Source organism: Vipera ursinii, assembly GCF_947247035.1.
Source record: "Vipera ursinii genome assembly, chromosome: 2".
NCBI lineage: Eukaryota > Metazoa > Chordata > Lepidosauria > Squamata > Viperidae > Vipera > Vipera ursinii.
The window spans coordinates 128,546,256-128,573,538 of record NC_139513.1 but is presented as its reverse complement, the minus strand read 5'-3'; the positions used below and the strand labels follow the sequence as shown (position 1 = coordinate 128,573,538).

The window sequence follows — 27,283 nt, the reverse complement described above, 5'->3', positions numbered from 1 at the left end:
CAGGTTGTTCCACTGATTAATTGTTCTACCTGTCAGGAAATTTCTCCTTAGTTCTAGATTGCTTCTCTCTTTGGTTAGTTTCCATCCATTGCTTCTTGTCCTGCCTTCAGGCACTTTGGAGAATAGCTTGACTCCCTCTTCTTTGTGGCAGCCCCTGAGATATTGGAAGACTGCTATCATGTCCCCCCTCATCCTTCTCTTCATTAAAGTAGACATACCCAATTCCAGCAACCGTTCCTTATATGTATTAGCCTCCAGCCCCCTAATCGTCTTTGTTGCTCTTCTCTGTACTCTTTCTAGAGTCTCAACATCTTTTTTACATCGTGGTGACCAAAACTAGATGCAGTATTCCAAGTGTGGCCTTACCAAGGCATTGTAAAGTGGTATTAACACTTCACGTGATCTTGATTCTATCCTTCTGTTAAAGCAGCCTAGCACTGTGTTGGCTTTTTTGGCAGCTGCAGCACAGTGCTGGCTCATATTTAAGTGATTGTCCACTAGGACTCCGAGATCCCTCTCACAGTTACTACTGTTGATCAAGGTACCCCCTATACTGTACCTGTGCATTTGGTTTTTCTTGCCTAAATGTAGAACCTTACTTTTTTCACTATTGAATTTCATTTTGTTAGATAGCGCCCAATGTACTTTTTTTCCTCGCTGTAACTAACTTGAAGATGCAACTTCATGCCATCCTTTACGTGGTGGTTCCATATTGCTCACAAAGGGAAGCATCATAATTACTGCCAAATTAGCAAAGAAAATAGTATTTTCCTTGTGGTTGCTGAACTTGATGTTTACTACGCTAAAAAGCTTTCAAAAATATAATTAAAATAATTAGCAAGGGATTATAGGTTCTTTCTTCATCTTGTGAGTCTGGGTTTATTTACTAGGTTTTCTCTTATTGTTTTATAGCAGAGAAAACAAAGATTTTGCTTGAAAGTTATTCAGTCATTTTTTTCAGTTGGATTTCAGAAATTTGCTCTTTTTAAAAAAAAGAAAAGAAAAGAAAAAAAAATACTTAATGTGAAATTCCCCAAAGAAAAACATGAAGGTGAACAGGTGCTGGAAACATTTTTCTGCATATTAGAACTTCGTTGGATTTAAAGATGTATTCCAGATTGGCAAATTATATGGGTGGCATGGCAAAATCTCCCATGCATAAGCAAAATTGGTTTCACTGAATTTGATTTTTGTCTTTATGTGGAAAAAGCACTCCTCTTGGATAATTGCTCATGACTGCTGGCTTGGTATTGTATCACTTCTCAGAAATGCAGGGAGCGTTTCTAAAAGAAAGACAACTTTTGCCTAAAATATTATGCTTAATAACATTGCTATGTATGGGACAAAATCTTGTGCAACACTATAAAGATTAATTGCACTATGGAAGTAGACCAGATTTCACAATAAATGCTGTTGAGACATGGCCGTGAAAAGCAACTGTGTATATATATGTATGTACCTCTGCTATGTAAACTTTCTTCTCCAAATCTTCCTGCTGAAGTTTAAAATGTCTAAAAGCACTAGCCTTTGCAGTAATTATTGGAAATGTCATTGTACCACACAAACTAACCTTGTTTGAGCAATAAAACATCTGTGAGAGGTGGTTTTTGTTTTTTTTAATTGTGCCTGGAAAGCCAACTGAGTTACATTCTTCACTAGATGCCTAACTGATCGTGCCGTGAGGTAAAAAGAAGAGGTCAGTGAATACTCTGTGTTTCCAGCTAGGCCGGGTTAACAGCTGCTTCTTTGTGTAAAGACAAGGGTGACAAACAGCCTTCTTAACCAGATAGAATGTTAAAACTTGGCGTGTTGGCATATTTATAGCTGTTTGGCAAGTAATAATTAGAAAAGAGTTGAATTGCTTTTGTGAAACTGAAACCTTTTCCCTGAGGGGGGAGAGGCAGGGACCAAGAGATAAATAAAATTTGAACCTGCAGTTTTGAGAATTACAAGTTTGACTGACTGACTTAGTTACACCTTAATGTTCTGGTTAGCTTGTGCGTTGTTTATCAGCAGTGCCCGTCTTAGGATTTTACATTTCCCTCCAGCTCTCCGTTTCTCTCTGTTTAGAGGTGCTGTGTGTACACACGTGGTACTTGCATGTGAAGTTTATCTTCTTACTCCTAGGGTTTTCTGGTAGTACATCAAGTAAATGACATGAATAATCTTGTCCAGGTACCCTAGGAACCTGCCTCATCGGCTACATTTTCAAAGCAAAGCAATGAAAAAAAAATATGGTTGGGGATTATAAATACATAATTGATTTATATTTGAGTAGTTTATTGATACCACTTAAAATGTGATTTATTTATTTATTTATTTATTTATTTATTGATTGATTGATTTATTGATTTGATTTGATTTGATTTGATTTGTATACTGCCCTTCTCCCTAAGGACTCAGGGCGGTGAACAGTGACATAAATAACAGAATGCACAAATACAGATATTGAAAACAAATTAAACCCTAATTTTGCCCAAATGCAGAAGATAGTTATCTTAAAACAATAATTAAAACAGAACCCTTCAGACCAGACCGGATTGCTCAAACAGATATGTTTTTAGGTCGCGTCGGAAGGAGCGAAGGTTGGGAGCCATCCGGAGCTCAACCGGTAAACGGTTCCATAGGTCAGGCGCGCTCACAGAGAACGCCCTCCCTCTGGGAGCCACCAGACGGCATTCTCCGAAGGGCGGAACCCTTAGGAGGCCCTCTCTGTGGGAGCGCACTGGACGGAGGGACGTTGACGCTGATTTAGAAAATTTAACAAAAAATGTCTGTTAGTGCATTTTTTTCTGAAGTAAGGTGTGTTTGACACAAGTTATTAGGTCTTTTGTCACTTTGTAATTAGTAAATAAATGCTAGCCATCTCCCTTCCCTTACTGAACTTCTAAAACAAGCCCAAGCTTTTTTGGACCACAACAATAATTTAAGGAAATAAAGGAGATCCATAGTTGTCAGCAGAAAATTTTCAAGGGAAGAAAGGGAACAGATTCAAACTATGTGGGACAGTCATTCAAGTTCATAGTGTACATGAAGCCTATAAAGAATGTCAGGAAAACCTAGGCGTTTAAAATAATAAGAACAATATTATGTCAAACTTGACACAAAAATTACATTTCTAGTGAGCTACATAAGTATAGTTAAAAGCAAAGGGAAGTAATCTTAAGAAGACAGTGATCCCTGTAATGATAAATGTTAAAGGTTTCCTCTGATCTCTTTTTAAAGTCTTAGTTAGTGCACATGAAAACCAATAATAATAGTTTTAGGAGGTCTTCCTTCCCCAAAAGGTCTACAGATAGTTCTTGGTTTATAATCATAATTGGGACTAGAATTTCAGTTGGAAGTTAGCTATCACATTATTACCATTTTTATGATGTCATTAAACCACTTGTTTGGTCATTAAGTGAACCATATGGTCGCAAGTGCAATCCCATTTTGTCAGATAGGTGCAAAACAGCAAATCAGTCACAAAACACAATATGGAACATGCAGTGGTTGTGAATGCAAGGCAGTTACCAAGCACCCAATATGTGATCATGTGAATGCAGAGTTGGTCTGGCAGCAATTGTAACTTCAAGGATGGGTGTTCTTTTTTCAAATCCATCACAATTTCAAATGGTTGTTATGAGACCAGTCATGTCAAGGACTACCTATGGTGGTGAAGCAAAAGTTGGGAATACTGTATATAATCTGGGTTCTAGATTAGTTCTAGGACCTTTGGCCTCCCCGTAGCATTTCTGAATGCAACACATCAAGAAAATAGATAAAAGTCACTTCGACTACCTTGCTAGGTTACTGCAGTGCTATTCTAACCTCATTTACCCTGTACATCAGCGAGGTATCAAGAAAGTTTAAGGAAAAAATAATATAGAGAGAGAAGGATGGTATCTAGACAATTTAAATAAAGCATGCAGTTAATGGTATAATCAGCTTTATACACTGCTTTTCAGAGGAAAAAAATGGGATAAATATTTTAAAATACTACAAGACTGGTTGTATGTCAGGGGTGTCAAACTAGCGGCCTGCGGGCCGGATGCATCATACACTGGACATGCCCACCCCAGCTCCGCAAAGGCAAAAAACATGATAAGTCACGTGACACAATCGAATTTGACACCCATGTTTGACATGGTCTGTTTTTATAACTAGAACCCCTAAATGATTTTATTTTATAAATTTAAATATGTAAATTTATATTTTAGTTACTTAGGTACAATGAGATGAAATTGTATGAAAATACTTGAATGTTAGCATGTACTTAAGAGTATTAATATTTGACCTACCTCAGGTGGATCAAAGATAGGAGGAATCCTATCAGTTTGCTGGTGATTAGATGACATACTGGGAACTAACCAATGGGCCCATGGTTGTCTGTTTAATTTTTTCTTCCCTCCATTAAACTATTGTTCTCTTGTAATTCTTGGTAAATTGTTCTGCCTAACAATTTGGGATGGCTTTTGTTTCAGGATATAGACAAGTTTGGCAATGAGATCACTCAGCTAGCTCGTCCTCTTCCTGTTGAGTACCTAATCATAGATGTAAGTATGAATTGTGCTTACTTTTTACTTTGGCTAATGTAAACAGAAACGTTGAATAGGAATATGCAGAATTCTCTCCATAAGTTAAATAGGGGGATTCTTGTCATATTAGTTTCTTACTGTAAAGGTAAATGCTACCAAATAGTGCATAGCTTTCTGATTGCAATTTTCTTTTGATTATGTAAAATCTGAGAAGAGTGTTTAGTTTCCATGTTAACACACTGCTCAAAGGATCTCACTGCTCCTATAGAATTATGTTTGTATGTTAAATGAGTGGGAAGTGTCATGGTCACACAGATGTTATTGATTACATCTTATAAGAGAACAAGTCTGTGCTGTATCTTTCAGAGAAATGATTAAGCAATATATGATGTGTGATATGGTTTTATTTATTTAAGTCTAGATCCTACCTTTATTTTTACAACTCAAGGTGTATTCATAATATTCCTTACTTTCTTTTTGCTCCTCCATTTTTCATTTTTCTAACACAAGTCATGACTTTGCTTTAGAATTTCTGTTGTACAGGACTTTGAATTTGGGAGGCAAATATAAGCATTCCTATATTGTGCTTTAACTGAATTGTTTTGTTCTACTTTTGTATAACTAATTGTCTTGTTTTATCCTATGTTCCATGTTTATTATTTTATTTATGTTATTATTTTTTAAATGCTTGATTTGGATAGAAAGATGAATAAAAAAAATCATTGATATTGCCTCTATAGCTAATAACTTTGATTAATAATCTATGGCGCCTATATATTCCTTAGATTTGACATTAAAATGATGGGAAGGTATTTTACTTAATAAAAGAATGCATTTCAAAGGTGATTAATCAGTAGATGATACAATTGTAATATGTAGAAAGATAAAATAGAGCTTAATATGTAATTCAGAGAGCCAATTTGGTCTTGTGGTTAAGGCACTGGGCTAGAAAGCTGGAGACCATGAATTCAAGTCCCGCATTAGCCATGAAAGGCAGCTGGGTGTCTATGGGCCAGTCACTCTCCCTCTCAGCCCAACCCACCTCACAGGGTTATTATGGGAAAAATAGGAGGAGGAAGATGTATTGGATATGTTTGCCACCTTCAGTTATTTGTAAAAATAATAAAGGCGGGATACAAAGAAATAATTGTGGCACCAATTTAAGCCAGAGATTCTGAAAGGCTATGAATTCATAGAGATCCACTTGTTCAGCCTCCTTGTCTATCTGTTTGCCTTTCTCTCTCACCACCCCCCGTCCCACCCACCCCCATGTGGGTATGTATATGTTTAGAGAGAGAGAAAGAAACAGTATAAGTGTATGTATTTGTCTAAGGTAAAGGTAAAGGTTCCCCCGCACATGCATGCTAGTCGTTTCCGACTCTAGGGGCCGGTGCTCATCTCCGTTTCAAAGCCGAAGAGCCAGCGCTTGTCCGAGGATGTCTCCGTGGTCATGTGGCCGGCATGACTAGACGCCAAAGGCGCACGGAACGCTGTTACCTTCCCACCGCAGTGGTCCCTATTTTTCTACCTGCATTTTTACGTGCTTTCGAACTGCTAGGTTGGCAGAAGCTGGGACGAGTAACAGGCGCTCACTCTACTACACGGCACTCGGGATTCGACCCGCCAAACTGCCGACCTTCTGATCGACAAGCTCAGCGTCCTAACCCACTGAGCCACCGCGTCCCTTATGTATTTGTCTATTTCTACTCAAAACTGAAATTGGTGGATCCATTCACTGAGATTTGATTTCAAATTGTGTTGTTCCTTGACTAAAAAGCCTTTTGTTGGCTAACATCTATACTATGCAATATCAGGTGGTATATGACACTTTTTCATTTTTAAAATGCAATCGTCTGTAATATTAGCATGCCTGAGGCAATAAAATCAATATATGTAGAATCCTTTCCGTTGGAGAAATAGGGCTGCAAAAGTTATAGCTTTTATTAACAAAGACAACTTTTTGTTTTGCCTATATATTTTTTTAAAAAATAAGCTGTCTTACCTCCCTCTAGTCTAGAAAGCAGTAGGAATTTAAGCTTTTGAAAGTCTCAGAAGTCTTGGGCAATACGGTCCTTTTGTCAGAAGTGAACTGATTCTTAATTACTGAATTATATTTGCTAAAATATATGGAGAAACATATGAGAGATTTTAAAAGAGACTGGAAGACCCATCCCTCCTTTCAATTTTTCTACCTTGTCTTTGTTTTAAAGGCATTACCTGTGTCTCTGTCCTAGATAGGCGTTTTGCCCTGTATCTTGCATTGCCTGTTAACATCATTAGTCATTTGAATTTTAACAGTTGTTATTTTTACTGTTTTGAAGATTACTACCACGTTTCCAAAAGATCCAGTTTACACGTTTTCTATTTCTCAAAATCCATTCCCTATTGAGAATCGTGATGTACTGGGAGAAACTCAGGTAAGGGTAAACAGCAGTTTGGATGAAGGGTAGTATCTACACAATGGCATTTATTTAGTTTTTAATATTTAAAAGCAGATTACATCATGCATAAAAATTGGCTTAGTTACAAATGCTAAATAGGTTTAATTCACCCCTTTTTAGTTTTGTGGAAAATTTAAGCAAATTCTAGGCGAACAGATTGCACATAATCATGTAAAATAAAGTTTTTGCTATGTCTGGAAATCAGAAACAGCTTGTGTCTGTGTTACCATGAGTAAAATGTCTACCATGGTTACAAATTGTGTCTCAGTATTCAGCACACCTGTTCGTAAATGCATGATCCTTCAGCTGTAGCCTTGACTTTTGTTACCAAACAAAAGATCTTTGCAATGTTTAATTGAAAGGAAAGAAAACACTAAGCAGATATCGTCCTTTGAGAGGAAGAAAATGAATTCTGCTATCTTTTCTATTCTTGCTGCCCCCTTTTGAGCCATGTTCATAGAGATAGAGAAGAATTACTAGATCTAAAAACAATTTAGCTGACTTCAGCTTTTCACTGTCAACTCTTACCAGCTGGGAAAGCTCACATAATCTGTCCACTGCTGAGAATGGCATTACACCAAGGGTCTTTGAAATTGGCCCTTTTATGACTTGTGGACTTCAACTCCCAGAATTCCTCAGCCAGGCACATTGGCTGAGGAATTCTGGGAGTTGAAGTCCACAAGTCATAAAAGGGCCCACTTTGAAGACTCCTGCATTACACCATTGGTCAGACATTGGATGCGAATTATAGGCAGTCTTAAGTTTCTGCAACTGTCTTCATGAGTTCTGCTAAACTATTGTTACCAGCCACTCACTTGAAAAGAAACACAGTAAAATTTCCCTCAAGAGAGTAAACTTTATCTAACTTCTCCTTGATGTGGAGGTAATATAGTTTGGACTACTGTAATAATAGTTTGGACTACTGTAACGCTCTCTACATGGGGCTGCCCTTGAAGACCGTGCGGAGGCTTCAACTGGTGCAGAATGCGGCCGCGCGAGTTGTAATGGGGGCTTCTCGATACTCCCATGTAACACCTCTACTCCGCGAGCTGCATTGGCTTCCGGTTGCCCTCTGGGTGAAATTCAAGGTGCTGGTTATCACCTATAAAGCCCTACATGGCCTGGGTCCGGGATATTTGAGGGAACACCTGCTGCCGGCATCAAACGCCCTTCGCCCAGTGCACTCCCACAGGGAGGGTCTGCTCAGGGTCCCGCCGGTGAGAGATTGCCGGCGGGTGACACCCAGGGATAGGGCCTTCTCAGTGGGGGCGCCTGCCCTCTGGAACCAGCTGCCGGTGGAGCTGAGGACTGCCCCCGACCTCCGATCATTCCACCGGGGCCTGAAGACCTGGCTCTTTGAGCTCTCGGGCCCAGGCTGAGGAGAAATTTTAATTGGGTTTTTTAAGAGTACAGGGTCAATTTAATATTTTTTAATGTGGTTTTTAACTTTTGTATGTCGGATTTTTTAATTCCCTGTAAACCGCCCTGAGTCCTCAGGGAAAGGGCGGTATATAAATGTAACTAAATAAAATAAAATAAATAAAAATATCAGGTTGCTCTTTGGCAAAAAAAAAAAACAACCCTCAAGAGTGCCACTCATTTGCTCTCTTTACATCACAAATACCGGCAGTCTTCATAGAACAAAATGTGTGAAATTGCTCTCTGAACTGGGAATGTGTTACCGGAGAGCCCAAGTGCAAAACCTGCAGGCCAAATATGGCACGGTGGGATATCTAATAGAGCCTGCCTTTACTCACCAGCCTTTACTTTACTGTTGCTTCTGCAGTGCTGTATTTCCTGCCTTCTGCATCACAACCACCTGCTGTTTCTTTTGCTGCCTCCGCATCCCCCCAATTTTTTTCCTACTGTCTCTCTGCCTCCCTTCTGCTTTGTTTGTCTCTATATTTTCCAGCTTCTTTGACTTCTTGCATACCTCTTGAATTTGAGGTGTTTGCTTCCTGGCTGCCGTTTCTGTCCATTCATTCTTGCTGGAAGTTTCATCAGCAGAGGGTGCTATGATGCTGAGAAACGACTCTTAGTATCATAAGACTTTTACTGAAAACAAAAACAAAGGACTGCAGGTGTTTCAGTCTGAGGATATTGCTCCAAAAAAAGAGAAAGAATTAAATGCTTAAACAATTATTATTAAACAAACTTTATTATTAAACAAACTTTAAATAATAAAGTTAGCATTAACATAAGAGCCTTGGTGGAGCAGTGGGCTAGTGCCTCCTTAAGTAACACCAGCTGCCTGCAATTGGTGCAGGTTCGCATCCCACCAGGCTCAAGGTTGACTCAGCCTTTCATCCTTCCGAGGTAGGTAAAATGAGGACCCAGATTGTTGGGGGCAATAAGCTGACTTTGTAATAATGCCGCTTGGGAGGGTTGTGAAAGCCCTAATAAGCAGGCATATACATAGAATGAAGGCTACTGCTAAGCTTGTAAGCCGCCCTGAGTCTTCGGAGAAGGGCGGGATATAAATGGAATTTTAAAAAAAAACATCATTAAAGAGTCATCAGACTGCTTGGGTCCTGTCCACTTTTAAGTGCGGCTGCTGAGAGAACAGTGTTTGCAGCCCTGTGACAGAGGGGTGTCTGAAGCATATGGGTCAGCAGTTGGCTAAATTATTCTTTTGTCAATCTTGGCAGGACTTTCACATTCTAGCTACATATTTGTCCCAGAATACCTCTTCTGTGTTCCTTGACATCATCTCTGATTTCCATCTTCTCCTCTTCTTGGTCACCAATGAAGTGATGCCTTTAAGGGTATGTAATGACTTTATTTTTTTAGAGAAAGGCATAAAGCTTACATTAAGAAGGTTGCTAAACACACCTGACTTTAAAGCAAGATACCTTGACTTGTTAGAAGTGGCTTCTAGATTGGTAGTGTGGCAGTCAACTTTGAACCTTTTGGAGAAATAAGTTGGTAGCAATTGCCTCTCAGACTGGGTAGAGCCAGCTTGACGCTTAGGCATGTTGTATCAGAAATTATTATTGTAAAAGATCAATTCTGCAATATCATTAAGGATTTGTCTTATTTTTAATCCACGGTTATGGCTACCCTATTAGCTAACTTTTGCTAGGCCACTGATAAACATAATTCCCTGCCTTCAAAATCTGAAACATTTTCCCTCCATTTAAAAAAAAGGCAGGAAAAGTAATAATGTCCTGTATTTTCTGGAGAGTCTAAAGAACTATAATCGTGTATGGAATAGTTGGGCTGCCAGTGAGTAATTAATCAGGTTTACTGCATGTCATTATGATAATGAAGTACAATTGCAATTGTCTTAACTATAAAATATGGGATGCACAAAGTCTATCCTCTTTACATTTTAGGAACTTTCCATCAAGTTTGCATAATTCTGGAGGTGGCCTTTCCCGTCTGCCTTTGATTTAGAGAAATTGAGTTCTGTAGGTTATAATACAGAAAGCACAAGGAGTTTTGTTTTTCAGCAGAATGGGGTTAAATTTTCAGGCAAGCCAGAACTTCCTGAAGATATGCCTTTCAAAATTTTATAGAAATCAGAGCAGGCATTTTTGAAGTAAGCTTCATTAATCCTTTTTAAAGAACAGTTCCTGTAACTTTGCTGTTAGGTCAGTGTAATGAAACGTGTATTTTTCAAGAGGGCAACTGGACTTTGTTTTTCTTTGAAAACGTTTCGCTTCTCATCCAAGAAGCTTCTTCAGTTCTGACTGGATGATGGGGAATGAAAGGATTTATATTTTTTGTAGACTGTTGGTCATTTACATTCTTTTAGAGAGGAAACAAAACAACCACTTCATAAATGCATGGCACAACATAGGACAGTGGTGGCGAACCCATGGCACGCGTGCCAGAGGCAGCACTCAGAGCCCTCTTTGTGGGCACACATACCATGCCCCGGAGATGGCAACCGTCCCTCTTCAACCAGCCGCCCGAGGTCCCGCATGGCCGGATGCATCCCGGCACGGCTGGTTTCCCTCCCCCCCCCGGTCCCTCTTGGCCTCGCATGCTCTACTTTTCCTGGGCACAACCCACTGCATCACCTCCTCAGCTGTCAGCCAGCTCTCCAGCTCAAAGGCAACTTCTCTGAACTGCTGGCGGTGGGCTGTGGAGCTCCAGGGTGCACCAGTCAAGGAGCTGGCAGGCTCTGGCTGCTGACGGACACCGTCAGCCCCCATCCGCTCACTGGCCTCTGTGTGCGGGGGTCGATGGTGTCAGGCAGCAGCTGGCCTGGTCCCTGCCTCACCTTGACCCGTGGCAATGGCACCCCCCACCTTCCTTCGCCTCACCCCGCAGGACGAGCCTCCTGCCCACCACCCCAGCTGCCAGAGACCCCATGGATCTCCAACCCTGTCCGGCCCCCACAGATGTTCCTCCCCAGGAGCAACATCAAGGTGACCATGCCCACTTTGGCCACACCCACCCAGTCTGCCATGACCACCACAGCCACGCCCACCCAGTGGGCCACGTCCTACCTGGCACCCGGTGATAAATAAGTGGGTTTTGGTTTGCAGTTTGGGCACTCGGGTCTCTAAAAGGTTCGCCATCACTGACATAGGAGAACAGAGCCATCAGGAAAAGATTCAGCAGTCCATCTACAGTTAAAAGACAAAGGCCACTCTTTTGAAGACAGCAAAGTCCACATTTTGGGTAGAGAGGACTGCTAGTTTGAAAGAGGGGTCAAAGAGGCCACCTATGTCAAAACTGAACAGCCGTCTCTCAGAAGAGGGGGAGGGATACGATATCTCCTGTCTACAACACAGTCCTTTCAGGAATTCCAAGATGGCTCCACACCCATTGGCACTACTCAGACGATCTTGAGGACACAGATAAACCTCCAGGTGGCCTCAGTGACTCTCTAAAACAGACATGTCAAACCCAAGGCCCGGGGCCCGGATCCGGCCCGCGAAGTGGTTTCATGTGGCCCGCGAAGCCATCCTGGAAACAGTGAGGGAAAGGCCCCCACTGCCTTGGCTCTGGCCCAGAGACCCTCCTCCTGCCAGAGACCCTCAGATCTGTCCCACTCCTGCCCAGGCCCCCATAGGCACCCTTGATGCGAACGATGTAGAGCTGGCCACGCCCACCCAGTAGGCCATATGCACTCTAGCGACACCCACCCAGTAGGCCACGCCCACCCAGGCCATACCCACCCGGCCCCCTGAGGGCAACTGCAATGCTGATGTGGCCCTCAATGAAATTGAGTTTGACACCCCTGCTCTAAAACAATGCAAATGACCAGCTGTCTGCAAGGAAAGAAATCCTTCCATTCCCCACCATTCAGTCAGAGCTGAAGAAGCTTCTTGGATGAAAAGCGAAACGCCTTCCAAAAAAACCAAGAAAGTCCAGTTGTCTCGTGAAAAAGCTTCTTTGGGACAACCATGACCTGGATGACGGAGAATCTCCACAGACACTTACAGCTGTTGTAACTTATTCTCTGGCGAGTTTCCTCCTAGCTTTCAAAACAGTTTTCTTTCCTGATTATTCATCGTGTACATCAGGATCTGATGTCTAACAAATCCAGTGTGCAACCCTAGTACAAATTCTGACATTTTTGCAGTAGCTGTGATTTTATGAAGCCAGTGGAAACATTTTTATTTCCCGAGCCCACTGCTCAAGAACAAAGATGAAATGACAGTGCATATTATTCCAGTTCACCTCAGAACTTGTCAGTAGTACCATCTGCTGTTTAAATCTCTCAAAAACTCCCCCCCCCAGCAGTGCCATTTTAATGTAATCCTGCATATTGTTGCTTGTGAATGTCAGGCAACACTTGATGCTAACTGAGATGTGGGGCATGATATTTCATTCATGAATTCTTGGTCATGCCAATATTCTAAATGTGTTGCTGTTTTTATGCTGGCAGTTCCTTTCTTGAATGGGTCTGAACTAGGCTGACTTGTTCATTTTGTGCCACCCAATCATGGCGCACAATGTGAGCGGAGGTAACAGCACACTTGCAATACAGTGCCACTGTTTAGATTCAGAGCTGCCAAACAAGGCGATTTAAAGTTTCATTTCTTCTTTCTAGAATAATTGGCCTTTAAAACTGGAATGGAAATAGAAAACCTGAAATGGCATTACGGCATATTCAGGTGTCAGGAAACAAAATGTATTTTTACTGTTGCTCCATGCTTTTAGATGTCCTGAAAGTGGGAGAAGAGATAGAGTGCAACCTATTTTGGAAATGGTAAATCGGTTGACAAAAAAAATTGTCTTTTGTAGTTAAATAGCTTAATTGTATTACTAACATTTATAGCTAGTTGGAATATGGTGCATTAATCCTTTATTTTAAATGTAGATAGGGTTGTGATGTGGCTTGTTTCCTCTTTTAGGACAGTATCAGCTTGTTGCTGGAGGCAGTAAGAACCCGGAATGAAGATCTCGCTCAGACCTGGAAAAAATCTGAACAGTGGGCTACCATTGAGCAGCTTTGCAGTATGTTTAACGTCTTTTCTCTTTTTGAGTCACCTCATTCCAGAGATGCTGGACAGCTTTTGTTTACCTACATCAAATTGCCTAGTGTTAGAATTTGGATTTGAAACCACCTTTGGGGATCAGTTTAGTACTACACAAGTAAACAAAATTTTACACATTTTAGCCAAGTAGTGGGTGTGGGTGGGTGTTGGGTGTGTAGGTGATTTAATTCATACATGAAAGAAAAGGAGGGTTTTTAGAGGATATAGTTGTAGAAATCTGTTGAAGGAATTAGACAGTGTTGTGCCAAGGAATGGGAATATTCCTCAGGGAAGATTCCATCTACTCTAGAAATTATCTAGTGATTTGTAAAGTTTCCAGACCCCCCCAAAAAATATGTCTGCTTGTTGAAGCTTTTTCTGTCTCCCAATTACTTTATTTCACTTTTTCAGGCACGGTGGGCGTTCAGTTGCCAGGACTCCAAGAATATGGTGCCATGGGCAGTTCAACACATGCAACAACGTCTTCAGTGTGGGCTTGTCAGCACTGCACCTTCATGAACCAACCAGGCACAGATCATTGTGAGATGTGTAGCCTCCCACGGAGCTAGGCCCTGTTTGGCTTGGTGATCGGGGCGGCCATTACAGACCAACTGGCAGAAATACAGAGGCAAACCTTTAACCAGGCAGGACTGTTCTTCCTCCTGGGCTAACGTACCGTGGGGCGGGGCAGGACAGGAAAGGGGGGGGGGAAGGACCCATATCACAGGTATTCAATTGCCATTTACAAAGTGGCAGCTCGCAATTGGAACGGGATGTCCCGGTGGGGAAAAATTAAGATGGCCCCCGCTATGCTGCCTTGTCTTTTCTTTGCTCTCAGTATTGTAGAAAGCCAGAGGTCTTGCTTCCCTTGAGCTGAAGTCGCGCAGGTGGCTCGTTGGCTCTGTGGGCTCATGGCAGTGTGGCCGTGTTGCCCTGTTAGCTTGCATGCCACAAGCTTTCCCCGCCTTAAGCTTGTCAGTGAGGCTAGGCAGTAGTGAGGAAGGGATGACTTGGTCCCCCAGGGCTAGCTTGTGTAATGTTGTTCTCTTGACATGCTTTGCATTTAGCCCCAGCGTTTCTGGGTCACTGGTGCCTGAGCCACATTGGTCCACTCTCTCATTTATGCCATAGCTTCAAACTGAGTGATGTGTGATCGCAGGACGTACTGTGGCTTTAAAGCCCCAGGCTAAACCTCAGCACTGGAAAGTGGGGGGGGGGGACATTTTTCTCAACCAGGCAGGTATGATTCTGGTTGCCTCTTCATCCATATCTTGCCCTATGTCCCTAATGGCAGAGATTAAAACAATTCCCTGAGTTCTTCATCCATGGTAGGCAAGAGAGAAGATGATTCTCATCCCGGTTTGGCAACAGGAAGCATATCCTGTCACTTCCAGGCTTGGAACCTTATAGCAGCTTCATTCCAGCTGAGTCAGGACTGGGAATGCAACAGTTCACAAGCAGTTATTTGCACCATGTCTCCATACACTATTTCCCCTTTATGTTTAAAGCAATTTTCTGGGATCCAAAGCTATGTATGAGCAGGCAAAATATCTAGGCATTTTATTCGTGTCTATTAATGACTACACAGGATCAGCACAATAAGTGGAGCATATATTGGAATTGGAGTTTGTCTTACCTCACTAAAATGCCTGTGTAAAAATGACCTTGCCTCTAGAATATAGTGACTGCAATAGGAATGGCCTCGCCTCTAGAACACAACCCTGCCTACTTTTCACATAATCATATATTAGCTGTGCCTCTTGTTCCTTATTTCTTCCGATACCTGGGCTTCTCCATTCAAAGGTGTCCAGATATTTTTTATTATTATTATTATTATTATCCAAAATTCCCAATATCTCTGCTAGGACTGTTTTATGTTAAGGCACATTTGATTCCCCTCGCAAAAGTATTCTGCACAGCAAACCCAGACAAACCTTGCAGCATTAGAGAGAAAGAGGCCCTTCACATCAGCTCTCTGGTTATGTGGACGTACTACGGCCTTTGTTTCTGCCCTTCCGTAGTTTATATTCCTAGGTCTTCGTCACCACCACAAAATGTGCCTCCGTCCCAGCTCCCATTTTCATTGTGGGCAGGTAGGACTGGCCTCCAAACACTTGCTGTGAAGAATGCGATCTTTGCCTTTCAAGGCAGTTGTAGCTGGGGGCTCATAAACACATTCTCTGGCCCTTATTGCCGGCAGGACATGTGACTTTCATTTCCTGGGTTTGCATTTTGACTAGATTTCTCAAGCTCAACGGGCTGTAGCCGCTCTCGCTGTTCTTCTTGGTTCTTCGGGTTGCAGAGGTGTATGTTTGGTTTGGACTGGACTTAACTGAATAACAGCCCTGCAAATAAAAAGCTATTAAAAGCATCCAAAATGATGGCTCCGGGTCCTTTTCTTGCTTTCTCCACTTTGCTCCCTACTCGTTTTGAATTTATGCAGCCCTTGGGCCCAAACGTTTCTCCTGACCACCATTCATTTATTGTTCCAATGCAGATATATATATATGTCATGGTGATAACCTTCAAGTGCGAACAACATCTAATTTCTAAAATGCTTGCTGTGCATGTGGGCAGTCAGCTATTGTTTCAAACCTCATCCAAAAAAATGGGATCCATATTTTTAGCAAATTGTTTTTAGCCATCTGGCAAGTAAAGAATAACAGGTTTCATGTGAATATGGTATGGGATGTACATGTTAACGGATGCAGATATTGATAACAAATGGCTAAACCTGAGCCATTTGTGTAAGATGGCTGGTAGAAAGATTAACACACTTCTGAGCTTCTTCTGGATCATGATTTAGAAATATGAAAGAGTTGGGAGGAAAAAAGACCCAAAGCAGATGTAATATCAGTGTTCAGGTATATAAAGAGATTGCCATAGAGAAAGTGGTCAGGAACTATTTTCCACTGCCACAGAAATTAGGACCAGAAATAATGGGTACAAGAGAGCTTACGGGTTCTCCATCTTTGGAGACTGTTAAGAAGAGGCTGAACTGCTACCACTTGAGGATGAAGCTAATTGGTTTTCCTACACCTTGCAGAGGATTGGGCTAGTTGACCTTTGTGGCCCCTTCAAATTCCATAATTCTACGATTCTAGGGCAATGACTTGGATTGATGGGGGAGATAACTCTGTTGAGATATTAATATCTTACAAGATAGAAATAACATTCAAATGATTTTGATGGGTTATAGAAACAGCTGAACATAACAATTTAAGAGACAAATGCAAAAATTCTCGACTTAAGGGGGGAAAAAATCCTGAAACATTTATCTTAACAGTGAGGACTTATGTCCAGCTTGCAATGTGTTTGCAAGAAAATGAATGCAATTTTAGCCAGCATCAATTAAATATTTTCCAAATCCTGGGAAGTAATTGTCTCCACTTCATTCTGTGTTAGTCAGAGTCCACCTCAAATATTGTGTCAAGATCTGAAAAACAGTTTTGGAAAAAATTCAGACAAACAAGTATTTCCAGAGAAGAGCAAGAACTACAAACATTAAATCCCACAAAGAGAGTTTGAAGGTGCTGGGAATGTTTATCTTAGCCAGGGGTATGATAGCATGCCGGAAAGACGTCAAAGGATGATATGTAGAAAACTAAGGTGGTGAAGACTTCCGTGCATGGAGCGTCCTTGGGCACCAATTACAGTAGTTGGTATCTGTATGCTGAATCAATGTGTGCATGTCTTGTGCATGGATCTGTACCACACAGGTCCTCTCAGATATGATCCAGGGTAGGAGAAATTGAAGGCCCAGGATGATGTGGCTTCAGAGAACTAGGACTGGTGTGGCAAGTAGATGCAGAATATAGGAGAAAAAAGAAAAAGGTATGTTGTTGTGTAGAGGAAGAGGGGATCCAAAGATTTCCCTAATTTGCTATCTGGTTTTGCTCTGGTCAGATCATGCCCTCCCTTCCTGGAAAGGCCCAGCCAAACTTCCAAGGCATAATGTGTTTTCTCTCATGTGTGGAAATTTCATGCACATCCCTTCCAAGAAGGTCAAGATCCGTTATTCTAACTACCAAAGAATGGCTTGAAGTTGGAGGAAAAAGAAAATTTGATTGAATTCAGCGCTATTAGCCTATGCAGCTCATTGAGCAGAGAAATGATGGGCTTCTCTTCACAGATTGCAGTTAAGAGCCAGACAGCCATCTGGGTTGCGAATGTTTTCATTTGGATGCTAACACAGCTGAGCTGTGGCTCAATGGATGAGGTGGCCTTTTCCAACTCTACCAGTAGGCTCTGTAGATCAGGAGATAGATTTTGGGTTCCCATCCATTTTCCTTCTGCTTATCTCTATTGCGCCATCTGGACTCGTAAACATTGACAAGGGACTGACGCATGTCCCCATCTGGCTACCTGATGTGAACCATGCTGAATGTGCTCTTCTCACTTTAAAAGGAAAAAAAAATTCATTGTCTGGATATCATTAAGAGCAAGGGAAGGAGGGAGAGCGGCAAAGCTAATGCCAACAAGACAGGACGCTTCTGTTAACTTTCCAAAGAAGTAGGTCAAAGCCTCTACCTTTTGTAATTCCCAGTTGTCCATATTTCCCAAGAAAACACATGCTGGGGAATTGTTTTGTCCCTTTTGGTAAACAGAGTTTCTGTGTAAATTGCGCGCAGCAGAGTTGGACTGCGCAGGTTTTTTTTCCTGAGCTGCTCCTTTTATCAATCAAAGAAAATATGAGTAAGCAGAGAATTTTCCCCTTTTAAGTGCTAGTGACCTAAAAGGTACTTTGGAGTATTTTGGGGGATTGTCCCACAAACCTCTGACTTCCCTCCTCCATCCCCTCAGAGATATACCATAAACTGCAGATTGGGAGTGTTTCCTGTAATAGGCCCAAAAGGATCTGTTTGTAATTTGAAGAATGGCAAAATTTCAGAACAATATGTTATAAAGCAAAGAAGAGCGGCAGATCTTGGTTTGAAACAAGCTAGACTTGAAAAAAAATCACCACCACATCTTGCATCTGAGGATTTCAGTAGGTAAATGAAGTTTTTGTTTCTTTTTTTAAAAAAATCAATTGTGCTTTTAAAAAAAAATTTAAAATAATATTTTTGAAGGTCTTGATCACAGGCTGGCTGGCAAGTGGGAATTGGAATCTAATTCATCTGGAAAGTGCAAATTGCATTGCAGCATTAAGTTTTAGGGCTCAATGCATTTTCAGTTCCTTCCTATTAAAATGTCTTGAATGGATAAACAAATACAGGAAGCACAATAGGACATTAGGCTAGATACATAAGATAGGTTCAGATGGCAAAGTAGGACTACTGTATGTCAGACTAGATCACATTACTTCTCTTGCCCACCCTCCAATTTAATCTGCTCATTTCTATTTTTCTGCAGTCAGACGTTAGTTTTAACCATCAGCCCAAATCAGCCTTTATATGCAAAGGACAGCTAAAAGGACCAGTTCTGAGCAAAGGAGAGGAAAGCCGGGGTTGGGTGAAGAATACAAACAGGAACCCCAGACCCCAAGTGATAAGGGCCTTCAAGCAGCTGCAGCAGCCACTCTGTGATTCTGGCTGTAGCTGGCCCAGTCTGTTAGCCTGAAATCATGGGGAAGAATGGAAGTGTGGGGAAAAAATCAGAAATGAATGTTTCCAGTCCTGAGAGATTTTAGCCAGCTGTATCTCTTCTTCTTCCTCTTCCCCTTCCCTTCATGCTTGGTGTCTTAGAATATGATAGCACCCTTAATAGCAACTGTATTATGTATTGTACTTATCTGCTGCTGAATTAACAAATGGACTAAAGATGATCGCATGGTGATTGACACAGGTCCAATCCAATGAAGATGTCGCCTAAGCTACCCTTCATCCTAACAATAAGGAACTAGCAAGATTGAGCAATTTGCTCACTCAGATGCACAGCTTCTACTCTCTCCTGTCCACCCACTTCCTCTTCTTTCCAACTGGCAACATCTTAACATTTTTAAACTATTTAGACACATGGAGGAAATAGGGATCTTCTATGGAGAGGACAGTCATAAGTCAGATGATATCCGAGTTCCAACAGGACGTTCTCAAATCCCTGGACGGTATTTCCATCCAGCTGGGCTTGGACTGGTGAATGGATGCAGTGAGTGTTGTGTTTCTATGGCTGCAGAAGTAGAGACGCCCCTTTCCCTCTTCCCACTGATATGACAAACTGGTGACCAGCCCAGCTAGATGAGCAGCCATATGGGAGCCATCTAGGGAAAGGGGTGGGGTTGGACACAGAACAGGAACGAGGCTTTGAGGTCTGTGCGGAGACTGTAAAGAGGATGTTTTGGTCTTCTTTCTCTTGGCGCTGTCAAGGCAACATGAAGCAGATTCTCGGGCTGCTGTTGGTGGTGGCCGTCAGCTGTGCAGCCATCTCGAAGCGGCGGGAAGCCAGACCCGAATGGGACTACCGAAAAGAAGGTAACAGGTCCCAAAGATCATGGCCTTCCCCCCCCTCCAGAAAGCAGGTTGTTACATGGGACAACAGAAACTTGTTTTCTTCATTGTGAATTGGGGTGGAGGGGCACTTGGTTAGGCTGGCCCCCTCTGTGCTAAAGGCCTTGGAAGCCCAGTTGTTCAAGGGAGAATGATTTTGATGGCATACTTGCTTTTGACCGTGGATGCCCCAAAGCCCATTTTTTCCCCATAAAGGCTGCTAACCTGAGATTCCAATCCTCTTCTGTCTTCCAGTTTCCACATTTCTTATAAAATTCTGAATTTCTTTTCTGCGTACATGATTCTTCACAGATTTAAGTATCTGTGAGCACCAGAATTTGAGCTATAAATCATATTTCTCCTTGTGTAGCTCCCAGGACATATTTTCAGGGAACTAGAGCACATTTCACTTTAGAAATGGTACTGTAGGTCCTAAAATGAACTCTTAAGGAAAGGCGGGTGTTTTTTTCCATCCCTGAAGATGCACGCTGACCTTCCCAAAATTAGGATCCCTTTATTTTGTCATTGGGTTTGATGTTACGCTGAAGTAACTTTATTCCTCCTAAACTTGCTCTTCACCCTGAATTCATGGGAGAAGGGTGAGCTGCCAATTGGTTTTACAGAGGTTTTTGAGCACTTTCTTTTTACCCCTGAAGAAGGAATGAATGTATGATAAAAGTGTGGCTGCTGTTCTCCATAGTCCCGCTAGATTCTCATTTCATGTTAATGGTGTGGAAATGCCCCCTTCTCAGGTGCATACAGCATTTAGGAACTAAAGGGCAGTACAGGAGGAAGAAGGAAAAGGAAGAGTAAAAAATGCTGCTGTTGTTATTACCACACAATCTACCAGATAGTTTTGCCTGGATGTTGCACAGTATTTTGACTATTAAAATTCTTTTCAAGGATCCAGCTCAGTGATACTACTGTAATATAGGCCACTTTATCAAATAATGTGACATTTTGTAATTGATGTGTTGAGATTCTGCCCATTCATATGGTGCCCAAATGCTTTTCTAGATCTGCTGGTATGTCCTCAATCACTCATACTTTCTTTTTACGCATTCACCCAATCTGTACTGTATTTTATTTATTTATTTTATTTTATTTTATTTTAATTCCATTTATATCCCGCCCTTCTCCGAAGACTCAGGGCGGCTTACAAGCTTAGCAGTAGCCTTCATTCCATGTATATGCCTGCTTATTAGGGCTTTCACACACCCCCAAGCGGCATTATTACAAAGTCAGCTTATAGCCCCCAGCAATCTGGGTCCTCATTTTACCTACCTCGGAAGGATGGAAGGCTGAGTCAACCTTGAGCCTGGTGGTATGCGAACCTGCACTAATTGCAGGCAGCTGGTGTTACTTAAGGAGGCATTAGCCCACTGCTCCACCAAGGCTCAATTTGAAGATGTTTATGTCACTTTATTTTTTCCAAGATGATGATGATGATTTTACTAAGCTACCACTTCTTTGTTACATCACATTCCAGTTTGCTCTTCTTTTCTCTTTCCTCTCCCAGCTGACAAAGTCAATACCAAGGGATGTTCTAATCTTACGGTGGTTCTGGACAACTGGAAATTTGCTATTATGACTCAGATCAGGAACCTTCTCCTCCATGATCACCAAACAGTGTTGCCTGACTATGGAAGGTGAGGGCTGGGGTCCAGGCAGAAATCTGGATAGGTTTCGAATTGACTTGGTGTAGAACCTCAAGAAGGTCGGCAGTTTGGCGGGTCGAATCCCGAGTGCCGCGTAACAGAGTGAGCGCCTGTTACTCGTCCCAGCTTCTGCCAACCTAGCAGTTCAAAAACACGTAAAAATGCAAGTAGAAAAATAGGGACCACTACGGTGGGAAGGTAACAGCGTTCCGTGCGCCTTTGGCATCTAGTCATGCCGGCCACATGACCACAGAGACGTCCTCGGACAAGCGCTGGCTCTTCGGCTTTGAAACGGAGATGAGCACCGGCCCCTAGAGTTGGAAACGACTAGCACACATGTGCGGGGGAACCTTTACCTTTTACTAGAACCTCAAAACGTGCTAGTCTAGCGGGGAATTGATAAATTTGTGTCAGCAGTCAATCCAGAAGAACCAGGCTAGTGGAATGTAGTTGTTCATTGGATTAGGATTAAATAGAACATGCTCTGCCCCAGGATGTTTGCACAGCACACCAAGTCAGTGGCTAGATTTTCACAACACCGTCCATCATTTTTCAGTCTTTTTTTTTTTTGGCCTTGTCCAGTGTGTGTGTGTCCAGACCTTGAGATATATTTTGATTTTTTTTAAAAAAACAACAAAATGAAAACTGATTCAATCTTAAAAGATCCTGGGCAGTGCACAAAAAGCAACAATGACGAATGTTGGGCTGTTAACAAACCCTAATGAAGGAACAAACAAGCAACTTACAATTTGCAGATTCATAAGACTGAGTGGATGAAATGGGACTCCTGCCTTGGGCAGGGGGTTGGACTAGAAGACCTACAAGGTTCCTTCCAGCCCAATGATTCTAGGTGCTCTCTGTTGTGGACTGTACAGCTAAATAAGATAAATCTTTCTGTGTCAATGTTACTGCATCTGTATTTTGGAAGTATCCCCAAGAAATGGACCTTTGCTTGAGCAAGGTTTTGTACAGATGACTTCCATCTATGTAAATAAATTACTGCCTACGATACCATAAACGAATTTGGCAGCATAGATCCAGCTCTGTTGTTGAACTTTGCCAAAATAAAATGAAAACCTGGTTCTGTAAAATTAGCATAGAGCAATGGTGGCGACCCTATGGTACACGTGCCAGAGGCGGCACTCAGAGCCCTCTTTGTGGGCACACATGCCATGCCCCGGAGATGGCAACCGTCCCTCTTCAACCAGCCGCCCGAGGTCCCACATGGCCGGATGCATTCCGGCATGGCTGGTTTCCCTCCCCCCCCAGTCCCGTCCCTCTTGGCCTCGCATGCTCTCCTTTTCCTGGGCACAACCCACTGCATCGCCTCCTCAGCTGTCAGCCAGCTGTCCAGCTCAAAGGCAGCTTCTCTGAACTGCTGGCGGTGGGCTGTGGAGCTCCAAGGTGCACCAGTCAAGGAGCTGGCAGGCTCTGGGTGCTGACGGAGGCCGTCAGCCCCCATCGGCTCACTGGCCTCTGTGTGCGGGGGCCAATGGTGTCAGACAGCAGCTGGCCTGGTCCCTGCCTCACCTTGCCCCATGGCAATGGCACCCCCCACCTTCCTTCACCTCACCCTGCAGGACCACCCCACCTGCCAGAGACCCCATGGATCTCCCTCAACCCTGTCCGGCCCCCACAGACGCCCCTCCCCAGGAGCAACATCGAGGTGACCATGCCCACTTTGGCCACACCCACCCAGTCTGCCATGACCACCACAGCCACGCCCACCCAGTGGGCCACGTCCTACCTGGCACCTGGTGATAAATAAGTGGGCTTTGGTTTGCAGTTTGGGCACTCGGTCTCCAAAAGTTTCGCCATCACTGGCCTAGGGTGTTTGTTTTTTAATCCGTATCCCTTCTTGCTTGTTGTCTTTTTAGAATCAAACCTCTTTCTGATGCCCTGGATGACCTATACAAGGAATTTAATGCCCTCAAGGAGCATCTTGGAGAACTGACTAAACGCTTTGAGGGGGTAGAATCTTTTGTAGATGAGATGAACAAAAGACAGAACCTGTCTCCTGCTAAGCCTTTCATCAGGGCTGCCCAACTAGGAGAGAAAAAGGCTGCCCTCTTGCCAGCCAAACGCCGCAGAGTCCTGATCCGGAATGGGAGGCGGATCACGGAGCCCTTGATTGAGGGAAGGCAATAAGTGCTCCAGCTGGTGTTGGACCTTCACTACAGTTTTGGAAACCAAATACATCCCTCTGTCTGCCTGTCTTTTCCCCCCAAAAAAATTCCTGTGAAGGCTTAAGTGTGAAAGACTCAGATAAAGGTATTAAATAGAATCCTTTCTCGGTGGACACACAATTCCCAACATATTATTGGAATAAACACCAAGGAATAGTTCCTTGGTAGAATGGTTTTCCTAAAATACATGTTGCCTTAAGAGTAGACTAACATCCTGTAGTTGTTTTTAAATTATGCACAATTTAACTTAATTACAGATGGAATCACACTGATCGGTTGTAAAAGCGGATTTGGCACACGGTTTGTATCACATTCTCCCGTTTTTAAAGATCTTAGGAACGGTTCTGGCTGCTTTACATAGTTCTACATGCTATTTGCACACTGTGTAATACTACATGATAAGTATGATAGCCCACCACAGTGCTAGGGAGTATTTGTAACTTTCCATGATTGTAGACTATATTACAATCTACCATCCATTTTTGGAAGTAGAAATGCATTGGTTTTTAAGATGCAGAATGTCACACCCCATGCAAATATATGCATCCTTCTGTTTGCACTGCGATTTGTTATGCTCACTGAAGCATTCCATGTATGACTCCAGAAATACTTTAGGAACAAGCAGAGTTATTTTACGTTTGTTACAGGTGGCAGTCAATAAAGATTTGCTTATGGATATAGCATTAAGGAAAGTACTAATTTTCTACAAAGGTTCCAATTTATCTGTGTGGATGAGTGTGTGCGTGGGCTAGTTATGAGACAAGTCTCTTCCTACTTCTTCTCTTTTCTCTTTTCTTTTCTTTTCAGAAAATACGGTACCCACCGCTTGTCTACATACTTAACTAAAAAGGTTTCCTTGTCAGTTCTGTCCAACTCTAGGGCGCAGTGCTCTTCTCCGTTTCTTGGCTGAAGGAGCCAGCGTTGTGCGAAAACAATTTCCACAGTCAGTCGGTCAGCAGGGCTATACACCAAAGGCACACAGAATGGTGTTACCCTCCCACCAAAGTGCACCTATTAATCGACTTACACTTGCATGCTTCCGAACTGCTAGGTGGGCATAATTAACTAGGAGAAAATATATTGCTCATAGGTCTAGGATTGCAAGATGAGAAATCAATCATAATTGAATTACAGGCTCCTGTACCCCAAACTGCTTTATAAAATGGGTATCCTGTGCTCTAGTGACAGCCACATGGTCTAAAACTCTCGGTTCGTGTAAACATCTTTATAAGAAGTTTCATTTCCTGAAGGTGAATCCCTGCAAATTGAGTAAGTCAATTGGCTCCTTTGGCTATAATTTACTAATGAGCTTCTGTATTTCTGGAATGATCCTTTTTTTAAAAAAACCCACTATTGTAATCAAATCAGATGCCACAAAGGATCCAAATTCTTCTCCATTAATTGCTTTACATGCCAAAGGAGGTTTTGGGCAATGAGAAAAGTCAGGCCTAATTTCCACATGCCTAAATATAAACAGATTAGGAGCAATTGCATATTATGTAATCTTTCTGGTTCTCCCTAGCTTGATGTTATGTATGTATGTTATGTATGTATGTTACGTATCTGGCTTGATGTTATGTATGGCTGGTAAGCATATGCCTTGAGGGCTGTATCTTGGCTACTAGGCCTTTGCACAAGCTCTAATGTTTTAGCAATGGAAAAACACTCAGAACTATGCTGATTTTTTAAATCAGCCTAATGGTTTGATTGTTTCCAGACTTCTCTTTTCAAGCACTAGGGACACAGATTTAGCACATCCATCAACATTCACATCATGCTCAATGAAGCTGAATTTTTAGCGTGTTTAAGATGGTAAGATTCCCAGTTTCCTAAAGGGACTGAAACCAAGATTGTAGCTAGGTTAAGCATGTGTGGCATAAAGCCTAAAAACAATCAGGTCGCCTCTTTACAAATAAGCTATTGGAAAAAATGTCAGAGTCAAGTTTTGCTATGTGACAAACGTGGAAAAAGCTGCATGAGTCTTATCTTACTTGCTTTGAACTATGCTTGTCAATGAAAACTCTGCAAAGTAATTCATTCTCCCTCCTCTTGCAACTTATTGAGTTATTATGAGGTAAGATGGACAGCCAAGTAATTAATTAGTTAAATAAATAAATCTTATACACCTAGTTTAATGTTCAGCAGGATTTAATAAATTATATTTAATGTAGTAAAAAGGACATACAACATATTTGACAAAAAACATGAAAGTCTACATATTGTAAGCTATACGTTTTGGAAGGCTAAATTGCACTGACTCATTCACATACACCCACAGACATAAAGCATTTAATGGCTGTACCAGAAATATTTTGATGTAAAGAAGCTAAGCATCTGAGTGACATTCTTGATTCTGCATTTTTCAATGTGTATTTTTTCAAAGCATAATATTTCAATGTACAAATAAACCTGTAAATTAATCTAGTAGTTATTTTGCTATGGATCCTAATAACCAAAATGAAGTCCCTTCTTCTTTATACAAATATATTCATACTACTAAAATTTTATTTATTAAAATTATAGGCCATGCATATAGCCAGTTATACAACTCTGGGTGGCTAATAACATGATAAAGCAATATTTAAAAAAATTAAAACCATAAATGTAACATTAACAGAAAATAAGCTAAGATGGGGGGAGGGATATAAAATGGGATGAAGGTGGGATCTTTGATTTAATTTGCTAATCCTACCTCCAGAATGGCACATCTGGACCCCGGGACAATCAGGAGAGCCAGGTTTTAAGGAGCTTTTGGAAGGCCAAGAGGGTGGCAGCATATCTCACCTCAAGGGGTACGATGTTCCAGATGACAGGAGCCACAGCAGAAAAGGCTCTTCTGCACCCCACTAGCTAGAATTCCTTGGCCTTCTGCCAGCCTGAGAGCAGCCAGCCAATCCCATTGGGGTGAGATGTTTCCTCTGGTTACATTGACAAAATGCATTAAAATAAACTATTGAGGCTTCTCCTAAAATATTTCCAAGCCTTACTTCAATCTAACACTTTCTGGGACTATTAAGTCCCATATTATGGCTACTCATTAAATTTAATGCACTGCAAAAGCACAGAACTATCCTTCAAATTTGTGTGTATTAGAGTGCCATTCATGAGTTTTTGAAAAGTTTCTAGCAGCTATAAACTATTCTGTGTCATTGTATGCATTTTTACTTCGATATGTACACATTTAAATAAAACCACTTGTAGGTTCTCTCTTTGAACTTTGTTATTATATCTTTGATTTTCACTGTTGCATAAGCCCCTATCAAAATCTACAAACTCCCAAAGTCAAGATTTGTTACACATATAATCACACTTTGCAGTTTTCTAGAGAATAGATTTAAATCAATTTTAGTTTGTGAATCAGCAATCAAGCTTGATGAAATAAAAAAAAACCACTAAGGCATAATAAAGGCAAATGGGGGTTAAACAGATAAGAGGAAATAAACAATGTTAACTTCAGTTGCTAGAATTTGTCTGAAGGATGAAACAAATAATTTAATTAAGTGATAATTCCTTTACCAGTCTCATTATGGTATTTTGGAAGGATAGCTATCATTGCAAGCAACACTGCCATCTACTGCCTCAGCTGCACTATGATTTTTTTTTACACTCGCACGTA

At 41.8% G+C, this 27,283-nt stretch overlaps 2 protein-coding genes across 3 annotated transcripts in view; both read left to right on the top strand.

The window, feature by feature from the left end:
• NPLOC4 (NPL4 homolog, ubiquitin recognition factor) overlaps positions 1–15,769 on the top strand; it is a 53,797-nt gene extending 38,028 nt beyond the window's left edge. The window contains exons 11-15 of the mRNA XM_083351391.1: positions 4,467–4,538; positions 6,842–6,937; positions 9,610–9,726; positions 13,276–13,378; positions 13,810–15,769. Of these exons, the coding sequence (XP_083207517.1) occupies positions 4,467–4,538; positions 6,842–6,937; positions 9,610–9,726; positions 13,276–13,378; positions 13,810–13,967 (546 nt within the window). The 3' untranslated portion in view covers positions 13,968–15,769. The remainder of the gene's footprint in view (positions 1–4,466; positions 4,539–6,841; positions 6,938–9,609; positions 9,727–13,275; positions 13,379–13,809) is intronic.
• Positions 15,770–18,346: 2,577 nt separating this feature from the next.
• On the top strand, positions 18,347–26,851 carry LOC310633593 (uncharacterized protein). Of its 2 annotated transcripts, XM_083351378.1 has the most exons (4): positions 18,347–18,392; positions 19,704–19,808; positions 21,343–21,472; positions 23,359–26,851. In XM_083351378.1, exons 2-4 carry the CDS (start codon positions 19,709–19,711, stop codon positions 23,627–23,629), a joined length of 501 nt encoding a protein of 166 aa, XP_083207504.1. In that variant the 5' UTR covers positions 18,347–18,392; positions 19,704–19,708; the 3' UTR covers positions 23,630–26,851. The 2 variants fall into 2 exon arrangements, with proteins under 2 accessions (XP_083207504.1, XP_083207503.1); XM_083351377.1 differs by lacking the exon at positions 18,347–18,392 and having other exon boundaries at positions 19,478–19,808.
• Positions 26,852–27,283: the final 432 nt, after the last annotated feature.

Bases quoted from the DNA above. Each gene is read 5' to 3' on its own strand.
- LOC310633593 (XM_083351377.1), top strand. From the start codon at position 19,670: ATGTTTTGGTCTTCTTTCTCTTGGCGCTGTCAAGGCAACATGAAGCAG. The intron at 19,809-21,342 runs GTAACAGGTCCC...TTCCTCTCCCAG, and splicing joins ATGGGACTACCGAAAAGAAG to CTGACAAAGTCAATACCAAG. The intron at 21,473-23,358 runs GTGAGGGCTGGG...TTGTCTTTTTAG, and splicing joins GTGTTGCCTGACTATGGAAG to AATCAAACCTCTTTCTGATG.